Source organism: Thalassophryne amazonica, chromosome 1, assembly GCF_902500255.1.
Source record: "Thalassophryne amazonica chromosome 1, fThaAma1.1, whole genome shotgun sequence".
In the NCBI taxonomy this organism is placed as follows: Eukaryota; Metazoa; Chordata; class Actinopteri; order Batrachoidiformes; family Batrachoididae; genus Thalassophryne; species Thalassophryne amazonica.
The window spans coordinates 94,676,310-94,696,799 of record NC_047103.1 but is presented as its reverse complement, the minus strand read 5'-3'; the positions used below and the strand labels follow the sequence as shown (position 1 = coordinate 94,696,799).

The 20,490-nt window shown below is 44.6% G+C and overlaps 1 protein-coding gene across 1 annotated transcript in view; it reads left to right on the top strand.

Moving 5' to 3' along the window:
• Positions 1 to 20,490, top strand: part of cubn (cubilin (intrinsic factor-cobalamin receptor)) — a 362,295-nt gene that overhangs the window by 195,268 nt on the left and 146,537 nt on the right. The window contains exons 32-37 of the mRNA XM_034169223.1: positions 5,193 to 5,349; positions 6,925 to 7,041; positions 7,892 to 8,005; positions 11,257 to 11,385; positions 11,492 to 11,624; positions 16,837 to 17,042. Of these exons, the coding sequence (XP_034025114.1) occupies positions 5,193 to 5,349; positions 6,925 to 7,041; positions 7,892 to 8,005; positions 11,257 to 11,385; positions 11,492 to 11,624; positions 16,837 to 17,042 (856 nt within the window). The remainder of the gene's footprint in view (positions 1 to 5,192; positions 5,350 to 6,924; positions 7,042 to 7,891; positions 8,006 to 11,256; positions 11,386 to 11,491; positions 11,625 to 16,836; positions 17,043 to 20,490) is intronic.

Sequence of the window (20,490 nt, the reverse complement as noted above, 5' to 3'; positions counted from 1 at the left end):
TGGACTTTTAGTCTAGGGGTGTTGTGAGGGGCCGCGTCCCTTTTCCCCATGCCCTTTTTCCATCTGGACTTGCCCCTGGTTTGCCGTCTGAGCAGAAAGAATGGATAATGTGTATTTATGGAGAAAGCCCAACCAAATTGAGAGGTAAGAAAGCTTTATCTGTTTTTTTACATCATGTCATCCTCAGGAAGAAACTTTAGGCGCATTTGGGTGGAAAAAGAGCATTAGTATTTGTTGTTAACGCATCATGGGTCTTCAACTGTTTTTAGTGAGGACACTCACAGTGAGTGTCTTTTCTTTGTCTGTTTCTTTAAAACTCAGAGTTTTAAAGAAAAAAAAAGCATAAAAATGTCTTAGTTGTTGTGTGGGCCGACTTCTACCGGTGGCACCCAGACAAGCCAGGTCGGGCGCCAGGAGGCGCCCGTTGAGGGGGGGGGTCCTGTTGTGTGGGCCGCTGAAGAGGAGGTACTGCTGGCCCACCACCACCAGATGGCGCCCTGCTTGAAGTGCGGGCTTCAAGCACTAGAGGGTGTCATAGCAACCGGGAGTGACAGCTGTTACTCGTCATCAGCATCAGCTGTCATTCATCCACATTACCACCACCTTAAACGCCGGACTGCAACTCCACCTCCCCGCCGAGAAATCAGCTACCTTGGAGGTAATTTCTCTGCTGTATTCACAACGAAAAATAGTCTGATCTCATTTGCAGCCATTTTCCTGTGACGTGTTCCTTATCTGCTGTATTGGCATTTGGTGTGGACTGCGACGGCTTTGCCTCACACCCCGATCAGATAAGTGGTTTTCACAGGAGCTGTCCGAGTGTGTTATTGGAGGTGGAGGTTCTCCCTCCTTACGGAACACAGACTGTGGGATTACTGCGTGTGTGTACTCACACTCACCTGTGTTGTTTCTGTTCTCTGCCAGCAGTACCAGGTCTGACAGCTGGAGACGGTGACCACCTGGGGACCCAGGACTTGGCGGCTCCGGTGTTCTTCAGATCCGTTGGTGGTGAGGGCCGTGTGGGAACCGGCTCAGTTCTGGACGGGCGTCTCCTATCCTCAAGCCTGCCCACACGTCACCCAACGTGTAATTGACTGTTGTTCCACAGTGATTGTTGTCTGTATTCCGTTGTGCACAATTTACAACATTAAATTGTTACTTTTGGCTTATCCATTGTCCGTTCATTAACGCCCCCTGTTGTGGGTCCGTGTACCTACACTTTCACAACATTAGTAAAGCTCAGTGCAGGTGTGCTGCCGTCACCGTGCTTTGAGAGACGAGAAACTGTTTTTTCAACTCGGAGCTGCTCTGCCCATGGGCCAGTTTTAATGCTGCGATCGACCCACACTATCTCTGTGATCAATTGGTCAGGCACCCCTGATTTATACTGTATTAAAATACATAAATAATAGTAACCCACAGTGACTTGGAGAAGTAACTTTAATCTGATTACTGATTTGGAAATATCAACGCATTAGATTACTCGATGTAGATTTACTTGTGGACAATCAGACCTCATTACATTGTGTGTAGAATCAGGACATCAATCAGGGTCAAAAATCAGCAACGGTAGATTGGCCTTTCATGGTCCATTCATACAACTGCCAATAACCCCAATATGAGCCATAATATTATCTCATGTTTGTTTTAAAATATTCAGAAAGCAGTATGCTCGCAGTCTGCTGGCAACTAACCATTTAGACGGGAGCTGACATTGAAATTGCAGATTCATAATTATGTATAACTTTATGACTTGGTAACTGTTGAGCTGTATAAAAATCCACCCCTATTCAGTTGCAGGTTATCCTCATGGAAAAACATGTGCTGTAGTAAAATCCTACATATTCATCAGCTGGGAGGCAAATTCTTTTAACCCTAAACCTAAAACTGAACGCTAAATGTGAAATAACTGTTATGTATGAGCATGAAAATTTGTAAGAATATGCATGAAACATCATATGAAAAGCATATGAGAGGATATTGACAGTGTCATGAACAGGGAAACTAACTATACAGACCAAAACTGCATTGACTGTAAACAAGGTATGAGCTGAACAAAACTAATATTCAAACAGTATTATCATCCAGGTTGTGAATCATGTACAAATTAGCAGCAGGCATCAATTGCTTAGGGCCCCTTCACACATAGTGCGAGTTTGGTTGAATTGCGCATGAAGTGTGCATGAAGCAGGAATCGCATGCAATACATGTAAAATCATAGCTGTCTCTAACGCCTTGTACACCTGTTGCTTTAACTATTTGCACACACCAGCGGCTGATAGACAGAGTGTGTGCTGTGAGAGCCCATCAATCCCTCTCGCGGTAGGTGTCGGCCAAATTCCAGCTGACACACACAAAACACTAACACCGCTTGCATGGCACTTTGGAAAATGTGTGACCATTCGCACTGTCAACAAGACAGCAGTCAGTAGACGATCACTGTCGAACTGGATGTAAAATTTGTCTACGTGCCCCCACGAGTGTGGCTTTGCAAAAGCCACACACATGTGGTGCATGTGTCTAGCACAGGGGTGGCCAAGTTCGGTCCTCGAGAGCCACATTCCTGACACTCTTAGTTGTCTCCCTGCTCCAACACACCTGAATCCAATGAAAGACTCGTTAGCAGACTTTTAATGAGCCTTTCATTGGATTCAGGTGTGTTGGAGCAGGGAGACAACAAGAGTGTCAGGAATGGGCTCTCGAGGGACCGACTTGGCCACCCCTGGTCTAGCATATGTCGTGTGTGTCACACACTTGCATAAAATGCTTATATGTATGTACAGATCTGATCACATGGGGGCCGGACAGCCAGGTCTGAGCACACACAGCATGGGGAGGGGCCTGTCACCTGATCACAGCACACTAACAGCTGGATGACAGCTCAGTGCAAATATTACAAACACAGAAACCACCGCCAGGACAGATATATAAGTAATTACAACAATACCAACATACGCAATTATATAACAAATAACGAAAATCAATGACCACATAGCACAGAGAGTGACACGTTGGTCTGGGCGCTGAATGGATGGGGGGGGGGGGGCATGTCTGCTCATAGCCACGGCTGTAAAGATCTCTGCTCCTGGACATCCCAGCTGGAGCACTTGTTCCGTGTTTGGAAGGACATGAATTTACAACATTCCTCCATGAGTGTGTGTCTCGCTGCTGTCCTCACATGGAAATACATAAAACATCTTTCGCCTTTGCATCGGGCTATAGCAGCCAGACACAGTGCACCTCCTTCGTGTCCTTGTTGATTTCAGGCATTTTTCCGCACTGATTACAGGCCAGCGATGGTAGGTCAGTGGTAAAGTTTCTGGCTGGCAATCAGAGCTTTTGGAAAGTGCAAGTTCGAATCCCATGGGTGGCATGTATTTTTTATTTATTTTTTATTTTCACTCACTGGGCTTGCACTGTGTTCCTGTGTGCATGAACTGTCGCAGCGGCTGCGATTGCTGCAAACTATGAACTGTCAAAACATCGCGACGGGCATGCCTGCCTGTTGGCACAATGTTTTTGTGGTTTGTACATACAAGCTGTTCCGCTGTGAGTTGCCCTGAGTTGTATTTATTCGTACTATGTGTGAAGGGGCCCTAATTAATTTCAGTGTACCATAAACATTTTTTTTTATGTGTGCCTGTTGATAACTTCATGTAACCATGTAGCAGTGTATAAATATCCCCAGCCCCCAAAAAACCTACCATAGACAGCCTGAATGATTACAGACCCATCGCCCTGACGTCTGTGATCATGAAGTGCCTGGAGCGATCAGTCTCCCAGCACATCAGTGACTGCCTCCCTCCCTTCCTCAACCTCCAACAGTTTGCTTACAGGGCAAACCAGTCTACAGAGGACACCATCGTCCTCACTCTCCACACAGCACTGAGCCACCTGGAGAACAAGAAGAGCTATGTGAGGATGCTCTTCATGGACTACAGCTCAGCATTTAACACCATCATACTGGACATCACCAAATGACAGAAATTACAGATCCCCTCCCCACCTGTAACTGGATTAAAAGCTTTCTGATGAGCCACCCACAGTCTGTGACACTCGGTCCCCACCATTCCTCCACGCTCACACTCAGGACTGGTTCCCCTCAAGACTGGGTTCTGAGCCCTCTACTGTACGCCCTGTACACCTACGACTGCTCTCCAACCAACCACATTATAAAATATGCTGATGATACCACAGTGGTTGGACTCATTTGCGATGGGGATGAGACAGAGTACAGGGCAAAGGTGGAGGAATTGTCGCTCTGGTGCTCAAAGAACAACCTCACCCTGAACGTTCATAAGACAAAAGAACTCATCACAGACTTCTGGAAGAACAGACAGGACCACCCCACCAGCCTCATAAATGAAGAACAGGTGGAAACTGTCATCACCTCCACATCTCCACAGACCACACCTGGATCTCCAACATCAGGGCCCTGAGAAAGAAGGCTTAGCAGTGGTTACACTTCCTGCATGTCCTCAGGAAGACCAACCTGGTCACGTAGCTGCTGCTAGCCTTCTATCACTCCTCTGTGGAGAGAGTACCGACATACTGTCTGGGTGTGTGGTACACAGGCTCCACAGCCAAGGACAGAAAGGCAGTACAGAGGGTCATTAACATTGCCTGAAAGATCATCGGCTGCCCTCTGCCCAGCCTGGAAAAGGTCGCCACATCCTGCTGCCGTAGGAGAACTAAGGCTATCACAGGAGACCCCTCACACCCTGCCTTCCCCCTGTTTGACCTGTTGTGTTGCCCTCCGGGAGATGATACAGGTAAACAAAGTCCCAGACCAACAGGTTGACAAACAGCTTCTTCTCCTGGACCATATGTACTGCAAACACCCATGGACACACACTCACCCACAGACCTACCCCATAAACACCCCCCTCCTCCCGGGCAACAACCAACTCAGCATACTGCCTTTAGCATCTTAACACCACTGGCTTCTGTGCCCCTTTATTCATAAATATGCAGTATATACAGTACATATTTCATATTTAAACAATTTTTTGTGGTGTATAACATGTCTTGTTTTTTTGTGGTGTAGAGTAGCTCTATGGGAGCACCCCCAATTTTGTTGTATCCCCCCCCACATTGACAATAAAGACTATTCTATTGTATTCTTTTATTCTATAATCAGTGTAACACATGGGGATGCTGTCAAAATAATCAAACTGTATTTCCCTCTGTAGATCTATGATGGCCCGACCATGTCGTCTCCTTTGCTCAGTCGAGTGTGTGGTTCCAGTCTTCCCCCCGCCATCACATCCACCCAGAACACCATCTACGTACGCTTTAGGTCTGACAGCAGTCGCAATCACCGTGGTTTCAGTGCTCGATTCAGCGAGGGTGAGTCTGTTTTCACCCCTCATTGTGTAACCCCCAGCATATTGTAGAAAAACTAAAGGATTTCATGAAACCACAAGGTTTGGTGAACCTACTCATTCTACAGGTGACACAGGTTTGGAGTGTATTTTAGCATATACTGAATGATCAACAGCATTGACTGAATGATCAACAGCATTAACAGCATTAAGTGTTGCGCTCACTTTTTTAAAAAATGATTACAGATTTACCTCAACTTATCTCTTATTTAATTTCAGTAAACAGAATTTAATATGCTGGCTTTTAAATGTATGCATGTCCCCTCTGCATCTCTTGTTTTCACATGGGGTCACTACATCTCTGCATATTGATTTGGAATGGGTCCTTCCTCACGCATCTCCATGTTGGAGAATGGACAGGGGTGGGTTTGTACTGGGAGCCTTCTGCGCTGGAAGCAAGTGCACTTAACCACTTGGTCACCACCCCTGCATACTGCATTCTTTTTTTCACAGTGCAGTTGTGTTCATTACTCATGCATGAATATCGGCAATATTTCTTTGCAGCCTGTATTCATTTCTGCAAAGCTTTTGATTTTGGTTAACCTGGCTGCTCTCTGGGACATCCTGGAAATTTGTGGGACTCCCAGCACATTGTTGGACATTATAGCCAGCCTATACACAGGTAGGGTTTGGGGTAAGCTTGGTGAGACTGGCATCTCAGGTGCCCTTGTTGCAAACTCAATGAATGTCCTAATGGCAGCAGTTTAGAAGCTGAGTCAGAAGTCAGATTCACTAGCTTTGCAATTGTCCTGCATCAAGACTAAGATCCAGGCTTCAGCTGTCAGAGGTGAATCTTTATGTTGCTAAAGTATCAACCTTGTAGAGACATTCATTTATGTCAGCAGTGACCAATGTCTCTGGGTCCTTAGCCCTTGAGATTAGGAGATTCCTGAAAAGAGTTTCATGAGGTACATGAACAAGGGGGTTTGGTGATGCAGGTACTTTTGCAGGGACACGAAATTCCTAAGGTGTCAAATGGATGTATTTGGTACTAAGTCTCTTTGGAGGATCCTTGGATACTGGTGGAATAATTTTGTGCCAAATGAAATGTTATTTAGGGAGACTCATAAGAAGCATATCACTTGCATTGAGAGAGAACATTTGTTCATGTGGCACATTTCTCTGGGCATGATCCAGCACAGAAGTACCTCATTGTTGAGGACTCAAGTGGCTAGAGAAGACCAAGGGGACCCCCATATTTCACCTGGCTGTGGGAGACAGATGGTGATTTTCAAGAGGTATTGGTGGACCAGTTGTCTGCCTGGGTGGTTGCCATCCAGGACCCATGGTGATGTTGTAGTGTGGTGGCTAAGGTGATGCGTGCCACCAGTGCATGCTCCTGACCTGTCCCTTGTGTCCAACAGACAATGTCATGACTTTAAATTTGCTGTATCGCCTTGAAAGTTGTGTGTAATCACAGCCAGATTCTAAACTATCTCTTGAAAGTTTACATTTGTCCAGAGTGCACATTACTATTAGTTTTATCTGCTTCTGTATTTTAAATATGTTGAACAATTTTTCTGATTTTTTTAAAATACAGCATGTGGAGCAACCATCACGACAGACAATGTGGGTGGAGCCATCATATCACCACGATATCCGGAAATTTATCCACCCAATCAGAACTGTAGTTGGATCATCAGAGCAGAGGAACCATGTGAGTTGTTCAGTCAGCCTCAAAGCTTTCAGTTTTTTTCAGAAATTTTATATATATATATATATAATACAAACAATGGATGGTAAAGAGTCCAACATAGAGAAATGGTGGATGAAGAAAAGCTATATTGGACGAAGCGTAGCTGAGTCCAATATAACCTTTCTGAATCCACTATTTCTCTATGTTGGACGACTTGCCATCCATCAATTGTTATGTTCTCCACCCCCCTCCCAAATTAAGCAAACACCAAAGAGTCAAGTAAATTAGATCAATTTATTTTGTTGTGAACAGCATATGATTGATTCAGAGTACCTTCTTAGTGTTTCTGGCATCCTTGGAGTTCAATATTTAATTATTTCCTTTATATTACTTAATATTTCCACCAGTTCCTCCTCTGTGAACTCAGCAAACTTCGCTGGCAGACGATTTTCTGCTGTTGTTGACATGTTTGTTGCTATTTTTTCAACCAGCGTCTGTCAGCTAGTTCCTGACCTTCGTATGCTGCGCTCTGATTGCCTAGGTGTTGGCAGTAAGCTCTAACGCTATTGGTCAGTGGGAACCGATCCAATATAACTTTTGGTCCTAGCCTTTTTGGATCCCTTTGGATCCAACATATCTTTCTGGTGCCAAGCATGTCAAAATACAGGTAAATGATGGACAGAAAGGCTAATCTGTGATTGGCTATTGCAATCTGAGTGGAGAACATATATATATATATAATATATATATATATATATATATATATATATATATATATATATATATATATATATATATATATATATATATATATATATATATATATAAAATACTTCAAAATATTTTTAACTCTTCCTTTTTTCATGACCAGTCAACCATGTGACACTGTCATTCACGGACTTAAACCTAGAAATGGCCAACTCAAACTGCAGCCATGATGCAGTTGTGATCCTGGATGGAGACAACTACCAGGCCCCTTCTATAGGTTTGCCGTTGTGTGCATGTGTGCTTGCGTATGGAGCAGATGACATTTATATTGTTGCACTGTAATATAATTTACATTCTACAAGATCATACAGTATTATTTTAATATTCCCAGTGGCACTGAACAGGAAGGCTACAACATACAAGTGTTGGATCAGTATGTATAGCTGTGGACATAAGTTTACATATGTCTTGGCAAAAGAACGTTCAACTTCAATTTTCCCCAACTGCACATATTAGATTTTCTCAAACATGTTTGTTAAATCACTTAGAATGTCTACTTCATTTTCATGCAGAGTTATTAAAAATAGTAGTTACAAGATGAATTTATTTCAGTTTTTGTTCATTATTTAGCAACATAGTAGCTTATTGGTTAGCACTGTTGCCGCAGTGAGAAGCTCTTACATGCTCCCAATGCATGGGATCCCTCTGGGTTCTTTTGCATGCGTCATCCCACTTCCAAAGATGTGATGCTAAACTGACTGTAGGCGTGACTGAGAGTGTGTCTACCTATATGTATCAGCCCTGCAGTAGACCAGTGGCTTGTTCAGGGTGTACCCCTCCTCTCTCCCAATAACTGCTGAGATAGGCTCTTGTCAAACTGTTGTGGTGCAGTTGCATATATGCTTGATGATGATGATGATGCTTGAGATAATGCTTTGACACAAATATCTAAGAATTGCCAGCTGCCTCCAAGATGGCAACAAGAAAAAGCAATAGTGCAGAACAACAGAAAGAGAATTTATAAAAGTTCCATGACAGTTCTGGCATTTGGTACCATTAGGACCTATAGAGTGTTCAAAATGCATAAAACTACCACCAAGACTGCTCCCAGGATTTACCATGATTATGAAATCATGACAGTACACTCATCAAATTTTTGTGTGTGGGATTGGACCTTAAAGAAATGAATGCAAGGAATCCAGAGCAAGATTTTGGATTTCCACAAGAGCCATCTCTAAAAGATTCATAGGGCCACAAGGAACTGAACAGCCCAAGACCCCCCCCCCCCCCCCATTGGATTTTCAGGGTTGCCACAGTAGATCTTGTGGAGGTCTGAATTCAGAACGCCAGATGCAAGTCCAGTTCTACATAGAGAAATGTTTACCACACCCTGAAAGTTGCTGAGGATTGTATTGGAGTCACCAGTGTCCATGGGAAGAGCTGTTTTATATCTGAGTACAGTCTAAATATCATCCGAGGAATCATAGTACACAGCTTGATGGAAATTCTAAGATGTAATTGTAGACTTTCTTAGCTCTAGGGGCTAAGAAAGAGGGCTGTGATGGCCCTGTGAATGGACAAGGAGGCATTTGTTAATGGAATCTGTGATCAGGTAACAGATGCCCCAGCTGTACTGTCACACTTGGCTGGCTACTTTGAGCACTTGTATAAGGCAAAGCCTACAGCTGGGATGCTTGACATTACTGGCACCAGGGTTCTTGTGGTTAACTCTCTGGTCAATTGTGGATCACCTAATGTTGGTGAAATGGCAAAGGCTGTGAAACAGCTGAGGGTGGGGAAAGCTCCAGGGATTTGTGGCATTGGAGCTGAGCTCCTCCAGGCAGGTGGAGATGCAGTTCTCCTGGCATTGCAAACAATCTTTGTTTCAGTCTGGGAAATGGGTATCACTCCTACAGATTAAAATAAAGGAATTGTTGTCCCAATTTAGAAAGGAAAGAGTGATTGAATGGATTGTACCAGCTATAGGGGTGTGACATGTTCTCTGTGCCAGGGAAGGTGCTTCCAAGCATTATTCTTCAAAGAATTCAGTTCTAGCTACTTGCTGCTCAGCGACTAGTACAGTTTGGCTTCATGCCAAAGAAATCAACCATTGACTGCAATGTAGCCCTGCAAGTACTCACAGAATGCAAGCATGAATATTGGCAGTCCTTCTCTACAGCCTATGTTGATTTTCCCAAAGCATGATTCAGTTTATCAGACTGTACTCTGGGACATCCTGAGAATCTGTCAAATCCCTAAGAAGTTATTGGACATCATAACCAGCCTGTGTACGAGTAGTGTGAGTGCTCTACGGAGCAGAGCCAGAGACTCATTTTTCCCAGTGAAAACTGGTGTTCGTCTGGGATGTGTTATGGCTTCTACACTGTTGAACGCTTACATGGACTGGGTGTTTGGTAGACTCTGTTTGCAACACTTGAGTAAGGAATCTTCAATCAAGAGTAAGATTCAGGTTTTTAATGACTTCATGGGCTCAGCCATCAGATGTGTAATCTGTATATGGTGAAAGTGATAAACCTGAAGAGACATTCACTTGTCTGTGGTGGGAAAGCTTATGGAATCATGAGGTCACTGGACAAGAGGTGTCTGGAGATGCTGATTCCTTTACAGGAGAAGATCTTTAGGATCCTTGTGCTACCTGTTTTACAGTATTGTTGTGAGACTTGGCCACTAACCATTGATCTAAGGTGACAACTGGATGTCTCTCTGGAGGATCCTTGGGTACCACTGGAATTACTTTCTGCCAAGTGGGTTGTTATTTAGGAAGACTAAGATGAGTATCACTTGCATATTGAGTATTTTAGCCACATGGCACATTTCTCTGCACATGATCTAGCATTCAGGTGCCCGAGTGTTGAAGACCCCCGTAGCTGGAGAACACCAAGTGTCTGCTTAGCTGGTTGCTATCCTGGACCCAAGGCAGTTCTGTGGTATTGTGGATGTGATGAAGGACAGAATTAGCACAGCACTAATGCATGCTCCCAGAGTTGACTTGATTTGAAGCCTTGGTGTCTTAAATGCAACAAGGCATTGGTTTGTCAGTAAGGCAGTCGAATACAGGTTAATGTTCCCTGATTCATGGGCTCCTTCTGTCTTGAAAGACAATGGAGGAGCCAGTGAATTGGGAAACCTTTACCTGGCCCTCAAATACAGTTATGGTTTTGCCAATTATCTTCAAATTGTGCTAATTAACCTTTCAGAAGCTTTTACATGTAATTTAATCAAATTCTGAATCTTGAATGGATCATGTTGTTTAAAGAGGCATTTATCACTCTTACATAGTGAAAAAAACTGAATTAAATCAATCTTAGAGCTAGCTTTACAAGATAATAAAGTAGGCATCCTGACTGACTTGACACAAATATTGTGTGATAAAATGGAATATGTGTAATTGGGGAAAATACAGTTTAAAAGTTTTTAGTCAATGTCCATAACTATAAACATATAAATCAATATACATTTTTATATAATAACTTTAGTGAAATTATGTTCTCTTGTGAATGTTTTCAGGACGATATTGTGGGTCTGAGTTGCCTCACCCACTCACCTCCTTTAGTAATGCAATGGTAGTGAACTTCATCTCTGACCACTCTGTGTCTGGAAGAGGCTTCCGAGCCACATATTCAGCGTCCACCTCCAGTAAGATAAAAAAAAAAAAAGCCCGCATCCACAATCTTCACTTTTCATGATCACTATACTGACAGGATCTCCAGGAACTCAAACTTTTCTCACCTTTTCTCCTCAGGCTGTGGAGGAGACCTGCTGATGGAGAGCGGTGCATTTAACAGTCCCAACTACCCAGATGCTTATCCCCCAAATGTGGAGTGTGTCTGGACCATCAGAAGCTCACCAGGGAATCGTGTCCAGCTCTCATTCATGTTAGTCATCACAATTACACACACCAAATCGGTTTTGTACCTGGAATCCTTGGGCAACACAGACAAGATGGTTGATATAGCAACTTGCATGTAGTGCCTGTAAATGTACAGTTGGGTGGAATAACCTGCTGGGCATTGTTGCCTGTCGCACCTCCTCTAGTGCCCATGGATAAGCTGTAGGGTCATCAGCCAGGAACCGAACCGCTAACGTTTCACTCCCTTCATCCCGGAATGTCTCTTGGTGGTGGAGCAGTGACAGGGACGTCTCCCTGTCACCCCCTGTAGCTGATAGGTGTTATCCCTCTGAAGATCTTATCTGTTAGGTGTTCTTCCCCAAGCTCTTCTCCTTCCTCCTCAACCAGAACCAAAAGTTGCATTTCTCCGCCTCCTCTGCCGCCTCCTCTGCCAGTTCCTTTGTTGCCATCTGTGTTATGGTGAATACACCCAAGGCAGAGGTTAGGACTCGAATGCAGGAAAATAGACCGGGAGTAGCAAAAATATAACAATTTATTAGTAAGTGAATGTAAAGCTGAATAGAATGAACAGATGAACCAAGTACTGGAGGAGGGAGAGATGAGGCAGGGTACTGCAGTGAAGGTACACTTCCAAATCAGATAGATGAAGCTGAACCAGAGGATGACCAGGTGGCTGACCAGGCTGATTGAGTCCAAAATCTGAGAACACAGAAAAACAGGGTCAGTAGGCAAAAACCAGGGAACACCAGAATCATAAACTACAGAGCAGAGGCCAGAATACCCCGAAGGCAACTGAGTTTCCGGCGTCTGAGTGAGTGAAGAGTAGAGATATAAATACAGGTGTGGTTGATTGCAGTCAGGTGAGTCCAATCAGCTCCATGAGTCAGCCATAAAAAAAGACAGGAAGGGAGGGGGAGTGAAGCAGCAGCACAACAATCTGTAGTTTTCATGTGGTCACTTTTGCGTCCCTCAGGAGGTGTGTGGTTGACAGCCCCAAAAAGCCTTGGTAGATGATGGTCTTCCAGCCAGCCTCTGGCACTCAACATCTAGCTTGCAGTCTTCCTCATTTCCAAACCACTGGTGAAGGTTCTGAGGTCAGGGGAGCGTGTCATAAGTTGAGTGGATTAGGAAGCTGAGCCTTGCCTGTGTGAACTTCCACAGGTCTGACCAACTGAGCAGCACCTGAAACAAAACCATAAATAATTATCAAGAATCCAAAAAAATGGCTGAATACTCTGTGTCAGCCTGATCCCGTCAGATCTCAGAAGCTAAGGAGAGCAGGATCTGGTTAGTACTTGGATGGGAGACCTCTTTGGAACACCAGCGGTTGTGTGTGTTTCTCCAGGTAAAACTGGAGTTGCATCAGGAAGGGCATCCAGCGTATAACTTGTGCCAATTCTCAATGTGGATCGGGTTGTATCCGCTGTGGTGACCCTGAACAAAACCGGGAGCAGCTGAATGAACAACAACAACAACAAATCAAGGGAATATTGACTAAAAACTAAAGTGGAACACAAGAATGACACAATGGGAATTCCAATACTCTAGCTAAAACAAGAGTTAAGTATGTAACTATGGTTCTATGAATTCTGGATGGCTGCCAGAGGGCGGTGCTTAGCACCTGGATTATTCCATGCCCGCATGCGCAGAGGTGGAGTCTTATACCAACAAAGTCACATTAGTGGGAGTGACCTGGGTGATGTCAGCCAACAGTATATGAGAGCACGTCACCTGGCAGTCATTTCTTTCTGAATCTATCACCGAGACTTTGAGTGACATCCAACTCTGGCGGTCATCCAGAATTCATTGAACTGTACTTACATATGTATCGCTCATTCTTTTTCATTCCTCCTGACCACCAGAGGGCGGTGCTTAGCACCTGGATGACCTCATACCATCAAGCTCACAAGGAATTAGCACTTATGGAACCCCAGTTGCAGTTTGACGAGGCCAATAATACAGCCATCGCCACAGTGTGAGGAGCAGCTACATTAACTCTGTACAAGCAGGCTAAGGTACAGCAGGAAGCCCACGTTGCTGCAGCACAGATGCCAGTCACCTCAAAGGGCAGCCCAGGAAGTGGATATGCCCTGGGTTGAATGGCATTTCACTGGAGGGGGTTGATGGTTGCCATTCCTGTAAGCTTGCAATATAGCATTCACAATCCAATGTGACAAGCACTTTGAGTGTCTGATGCAAATGGAAAAGCGCTATATAAATGCAGTCCATTTGCCATTTTATTTGACAGTCTTTGCTTGGACAAGGCACAGCTCTTCCTGTGCTCCACATAGCAGACAAATGGAGCATCAGTTCCGCAGAACTCAGCTGTCAATTCAATGTAACATCTAAGTGTATGAACAGGGCACAACAGACTAGAATTAGTCTCTGCACTAGATTGTGGGGCTGACAGATTAGCGTCTGCACCAGATTGTGGGGTAAAGACAGACAAGGTAACTGGCTAGTTAGCATGGAAGGCCAAACCTGTCTTTGGTAAAAAGAAAGGCTTCGGCCATAGAGTAACCCAGGACCCATCAGAATTCCAGTGCACGCAGTTCTCAGTGATTGACAAGGCATGGAATTTGCTAACACTCTTTGCAGATGACACTGCAAGGAGGAATGTCTTAATAAACAACTATCTGAGGTCACTGGCTCACAATGGCTCAAACAGTGAAGAGCATAAGCCCTGTAGTACCAATGGAAGATCCCAGGATGGCACATGTGCAACTCTTGGAAGCCAACCAAAGCCGGAGAGCACCTCTTAAAAATTGGCATATCAGGGAGTGTGACCCTATGGAGCATCCATCTACCATAATGTGCTGAGCAGAGACAGCAGCAACTTTAGTTGTGGAGACAGACCACTGTCAAACAATGTTTGAAGATAGCTAAGCAGCACTGGCACAGGGCAACACCCTCGGTCTACACCCTGTGTACTGGACCAACAGTTGAAAAGCTTCCATCTGTTGTTGTATAATGCCGTAGTGGAGGGTGCAAGGGCATTCAGTACAGTCTGCACAATAGCTTGATCACAAGAGTTCAGCATGGAGTCTGGCCTTTCAGAGGCCACACATACAGCTAAAGACATTCTGGGTGAGGATGCCAAATGTTCCCCTCCAACTGCGACATAAGGTCCCTCCTCTGAGGTAGCGGTCACGGCTCTCCACTGAGGAGCATCAGAATCATAGGGAACCATGTCCTGCCTGGCCATTATGGGGCTACCAGCAACACTGTGTGATTGGTTGTACATATTCTGGTCAGCATGATCAAGCTTCTGGGCTTCTGTCAAAGAAAGAACAAACCTGGTGCCTCCTTGATTGCCTGGGAGTTTGCTGTAATTCAGCAAATTGCTTGCAAGACCTGTTAGCCTGAACAGCATGCTCCGGGGTTCGGCAGATGACCAATTTGAGCCACCATGTCACAGCTCTTGGTAAGGACATCATCTGTGACCCTACATTGAGGTCCTCAGTAAGGGACCTCTGGTCGGGAAGCATCAGCAGACACTACAATCAGGCTACTAACAGCAGTGTCCACTGATGGCATGTGGTCTGTCATACTGCATTGCATCCATCATTCCACACAGTGCCCTGCAATCCTGTGGCAAATACTGTAGGTAAAGGATTTAGGATTAGACCGGCACTTCTGCAGCTCTTCAATATATGGTAATGAGGGTGGGACACAGAAAGTTGGTTTCCGAGTGTCCCTAAAAAAAGCACTAGAAGAGGCAGTCTCTGTGGGAGGAGCATCGACACCAAGCCGTGACACGGCCAACTGAATGGCCTGTGTAACAATGGAGAGGCCAGTCTCAGATGCCTGAGGAGAGTCACTGCCTGAAATGTGGGAGTCTGTGATGGAGGTGGCCCACTCTAAATAATGACTCAGATGCTGCAATCAACATCACATCCTCATTATGATGGCTGGTCATGGAGGGGAGGGGGGTTAGTATACTCTCAGGAAGGTGCTAATTGCTATGTGAAAGGAACAGCAGAAGGCTACAGATAAAGAAGCAATGATTTTATTTGAGCAAATTCAGAGGCTAGGTTGTCAACCTTATCAGACAAGATCAGATCATGGTTACCCTTTCTTGCTGTAGCAGTAAGGGCCTCAGCATGTGCTTAAGTGATTTTGAAGCCAGTGTTGCAGAGGGCATCTCTGCTTCAAGCCTGGACAGTCTAGCCAATCTTTCAGCCAATGGCATAAAAACACAAGTGAAGCAAACATCTTCTGTGAGTATTAATAAAGTAACCAGAATCTGAATCTGAGAGCGAACACACTCACAGTACAGCTTCCATACTCAACATGTGAAACAACTGCTGTAGAAAAGGAGGGTAAACCACTCACAACAAGCAGTGTAATGTCAAAGAATACGCTAGTGTTTTGGAGCAAGCAGTGACTGTAAAGCAGTCACGTCAGCGTCGTATGGCGTGACTACGTTGCAAGAAGCGCACACATGAGCTCACTTGCGTAAAATGTGCCAGCAGTGTGTAACTAACACAGACACCAACAAATTAAACATTCATACCATAGTGGTCAAAACAGTGCGGTACATCCCGTCCGGTGTGTCTCGCACACATTAGTGGTAACAAGTTAAGCCAGAATTGCTCACTTGTAGTAAAACAGGGTTACTCACAGAGAGCTTAAGCCACCAGTCAATCACCCACAGTAAGCTGGGTTACTCACTGAAGCAGCAACATAACAGAGGAAATTATTTGTGGTCATGCAGCGTCTAGAGGGCGCATGTACACAGCTCCAACCAAGAAGATTGTGAGGCTCCAATAAGATAAGCAATCTGAAAGAATTTCAACCTTCTGTTCACCACGTGAGAGATGGAAAAAGAAATGAATGCCAGGTGACGTGCTCTCATATGCTGTTGGCTGATGTCACCCAGGTCATACCCACTACCATGACTTTGATCCTATAAGACTCGACCTCTGGGCATGCACACATGGAATAATCCAGGTGGTGGTCAGGAGGAATGAAATAGAACTGAAAGTTTAGAGATTGGTCTGTAGCACTGTTGGCTCTCCTTCTTTTAGAAGGGATAAAACATATGTGGCCAATACCTTAGGAGTTATAACCAGGGAAATATTGAAAAGACAAATCAAAATTTCAGCTTCATTGGGACTATAAATCCAGTGAGGGGAAAATACTTTTGCAATGCATTTGAAATTTTTCTCTTGTTTTTCAGTGTTCAGAGAAGAGTTTGTTGAATGTGAGTAACACTTTCCATATGTGTTTTTCAGTGTATTCCAGTTACAGGGAAATCTCCAATGCAGCAATGACTATGTGGAGATAAGGGAAGGAAACTCTACAGGTCCCATTGTTGGACGCTTTTGTGGAAACACGCTTCCCTCCAACTACACCTCCGTCATTGGTCACATCCTTTGGATTAAGTTTGTTTCAGATGCATCAATCAGCGGAGCAGGATTTAGAGCTACCTTCTCACACTGTAAGTGTGTGTGTAAAGAGTGTGTTACTCCAAAATTAATAAAAGAGGAATTTCTTGTTATGTATGGCCAACCGAATCAAACATTTTGTGAAAATCATCATAGGCTGCAAAAAAGCTCTGTTGATATTCATGCTTGTGTTGTGGGAGTGCTCACAGGGCTCGGATGGACTCCACAGTTGACCTCTTGGGTCTGAAGCCAGACCACTCCCGCCACTTAGTGGCAATTAACTGTGATTGAATCCTGCAAGGACCATTCCTGACACAGACAACAGTGTAATACCCCTGTTTTTTGTCAACTAAGTGAAGGACTCCAGAGAAGGACAAGTCCTTTCTTTCAGTCTGTACATATATCTGGTTCCTAAACTGAAACAAAGATGGTTTGCAGTGTCTGGAGAACAGCATATCCACCCATATGGAGGAGTTCAGCTCCACTACCACAAATCCCTGATGCTTTTCCTGCCTTCAGCTGTTTCACAGCCTTTATGGCATCACCAACATTTGGTAGTTCATAGCTGACTGGAGAATTAGCCCCAAGAACCATGCCTAACATCCCAGCAGGATGATCAGCCTTACGCAACACCTCAAAGTAGGCAGCCCAGTGGGACAGTACAGCAGAGGGACCGAGCCGTCATTTCCATCAAACTGTGCTCTGCGATCAATCAATCAATCAATCAATCAATTTTATTTATATAGCGCCAAATCACAACAAACAGTTGCCCCAAGGCGCTTTATATTGTAAGGCAAGGCCATACAATAATTACGTAAAAACCCCAACGGTCAAAACGAGCCCCTGTGAGCAAGCACTTGGTGACAGTGGGAAGGAAAAACTCCCTTTTAACAGGAAGAAACCTCCAGCAGAACCAGGCTCAGGGAGGGGCAGTCTTCTGCTGGGACTGGTTGGGCTGAGGGAGAGAACCAGGAAAAAGACATGCTGTGGAGGGGAGCAGAGATCAATCACTAATGATTAAATGCAGAGTGGTGCATACAGAGCAAAAAGAGAAAGAAACAGTGCATCATGGGAACCCCCCAGCAGTCTACGTCTATAGCAGCATAACTAAGGGATGGTTCAGGGTCACCTGATCCAGCCCTAACTATAAGCTTTAGCAAAAAGGAAAGTTTTAAGCCTAATCTTAAAAGTAGAGAGGGTGTCTGTCTCCCTGATCCGAATTGGGAGCTGGTTCCAGAGGAGAGGAGCCTGAAAGCTGAAGGCTCTGTCTTGCCATTCTACTCTTACAAACCCTAGGAACTACAAGTAAGCCTGCAGTCTGAGAGCGAAGCGCTCTATTGGGGTGATATGGTACTATGAGGTCCCTAAGATAAGATGGGACCTGATTATTCAAAACCTTATAAGTAAGAAGAAGAATTTTGAAATCTATTCTAGAATTAACAGGAAGCCAATGAAGAGAGGCCAATATGGGTGAGATATGCTCTCTCCTTCTAGTCCCCGTTAGTACTCTAGCTGCAGCATTTTGAATTAAGTGAAGGCTTTTCAGGGAACTTTTAGGACAACCTGATAATAATGAATTACAATAGTCCAGCCTAGAGGAAATAAATGCATGAATTCATGTATAAATGCACTCATCTCTGAGTACTCTTGCTTGCCTCTACTGGTGGTTGGCTCTCACTGCGGTATTGTACCACTTCCTGTTCCGGAGCACAGCGGTGTTTTTCTGTATCTGTTAGCTGTTTAATCTGCGCAGTTAGATTGATCTAGTTATCTAGATTACGATTTGTTTCCCAGTGTAATCTTTACGTGCCTTAACTAAAGCACTCCTTCTGCTGAATCACCTCTAAATTATTTACACATTATTCACTTTGCGTGTTTTTAGGAATCCGCTAGCTTAGCGTAGCTACTAGCTCTTAGCTGATTTAGCATGGCGGCTTCTCCTGTCTCTCCCGCACTTTTCTGCTCTGGGTGTGAAATGTTTAGTTATTCCTCTGCCTCCTTTAGCAGTAATGGTACTTGTAATAAGTGTAGCTTATTCGTAGCTTTGGAGGCCAGGCTGGGCGAATTGGAGACTCGGCTCCGCACCGTGGAAAATTCTACAGTTAGCCAGGCCTCTGTAGTCGGTGCGGACCAAGGTAGCTTAGCTGCCGTTAGTTCCCCCCTGGCAGATCCCGAGCAGCCGGGAAAGCAGGCCGACTGGGTGACTGTGAGGAGGAAGCGTAGCCCTAAACAGAAGCCCCGTGTACATCACCAACCCGTTCACATCTCTAACCGTTTTTCCCCACTCGACGACACACCCGCCGAGGATCAAACTCTGGTTATTGGCGACTCTGTTTTGAGAAATGTGAAGTTAGCGACACCAGCAACCATAGTCAATTGTCTTCCGGGGGCCAGAGCAGGCGACATTGAAGGAAATTTGAAACTGCTGGCTAAGGCTAAGCGTAAATTTGGTAAGATTGTAATTCACGTCGGCAGTAATGACACCCGGTTACGCCAATCGGAGGTCACTAAAATTAACATTAAAGCGGTGTGTAACTTTGCAAAAACAATGTCGGACTCTGTAGTTTTCTCTGGGCCCCTCCCCAATCGGACCGGGAGTGACATGTTTAGCCGCATGTTCTCCTTGAATTGCTGGCTGTCTGAGTGGTGTCCAAAAAATGAGGTGGGCTTCATAGATAATTGGCAAAGCTTCTGGGGAAAACCTGGTCTTGTTAGGAGAGACGGCATCCATCCCACTTTGGATGGAGCAGCTCTCATTTCTAGAAATCTGGCCAATTTTCTTAAATCCTCCAAACCGTGACTATCCAGGGTTGGGACCAGGAAGCAGAGTTGTAGTCTTACACACCTCTGCAGCTTCTCTCCCCCTGCCATCCCCTCATTACCCCATCCCCGTAGAGACGGTGCCTGCTCCCAGACTGCCAATAACCAGCAAAAATCTAGTTAAGCATAAAACTTCAAAAAGAAAAAATAATATAGCACCTTCAACTGCACCACAGACTAAAACAGTTAAATGTGGTCTATTAAACATTAGGTCTCTCTCTTCTAAGTCCCTGTTGGTAAATGATATAATAATTGATCAACATATTGATTTATTCTGCCTTACAGAAACCTGGTTACAGCAGGATGAATATGTTAGTTTAAATGAGTCAACACCCCCGAGTCACACTAACTGTCAGAATGCTCGTAGCACGGGCCAGGGCGGAGGATTAGCAGCAATCTTCCATTCCAGCTTATTAATTAATCAAAAACCCAGACAGAGCTTTAATTCATTTGAAAGCTTGTCTCTTAGTCTTGTCCATCCAAATTGGAAGTCCCAAAAACCAGTTTTATTTGTTATTATCTATCGTCCACCTGGTCGTTACTGTGAGTTTCTCTGTGAATTTTCAGACCTTTAGTCTGACTTAGTGCTTAGCTCAGATAAGATAATTATAGTGGGCGATTTTAACATCCACACAGATGCTGAGAATGACAGCCTCAACACTGCATTTAATCTATTATTAG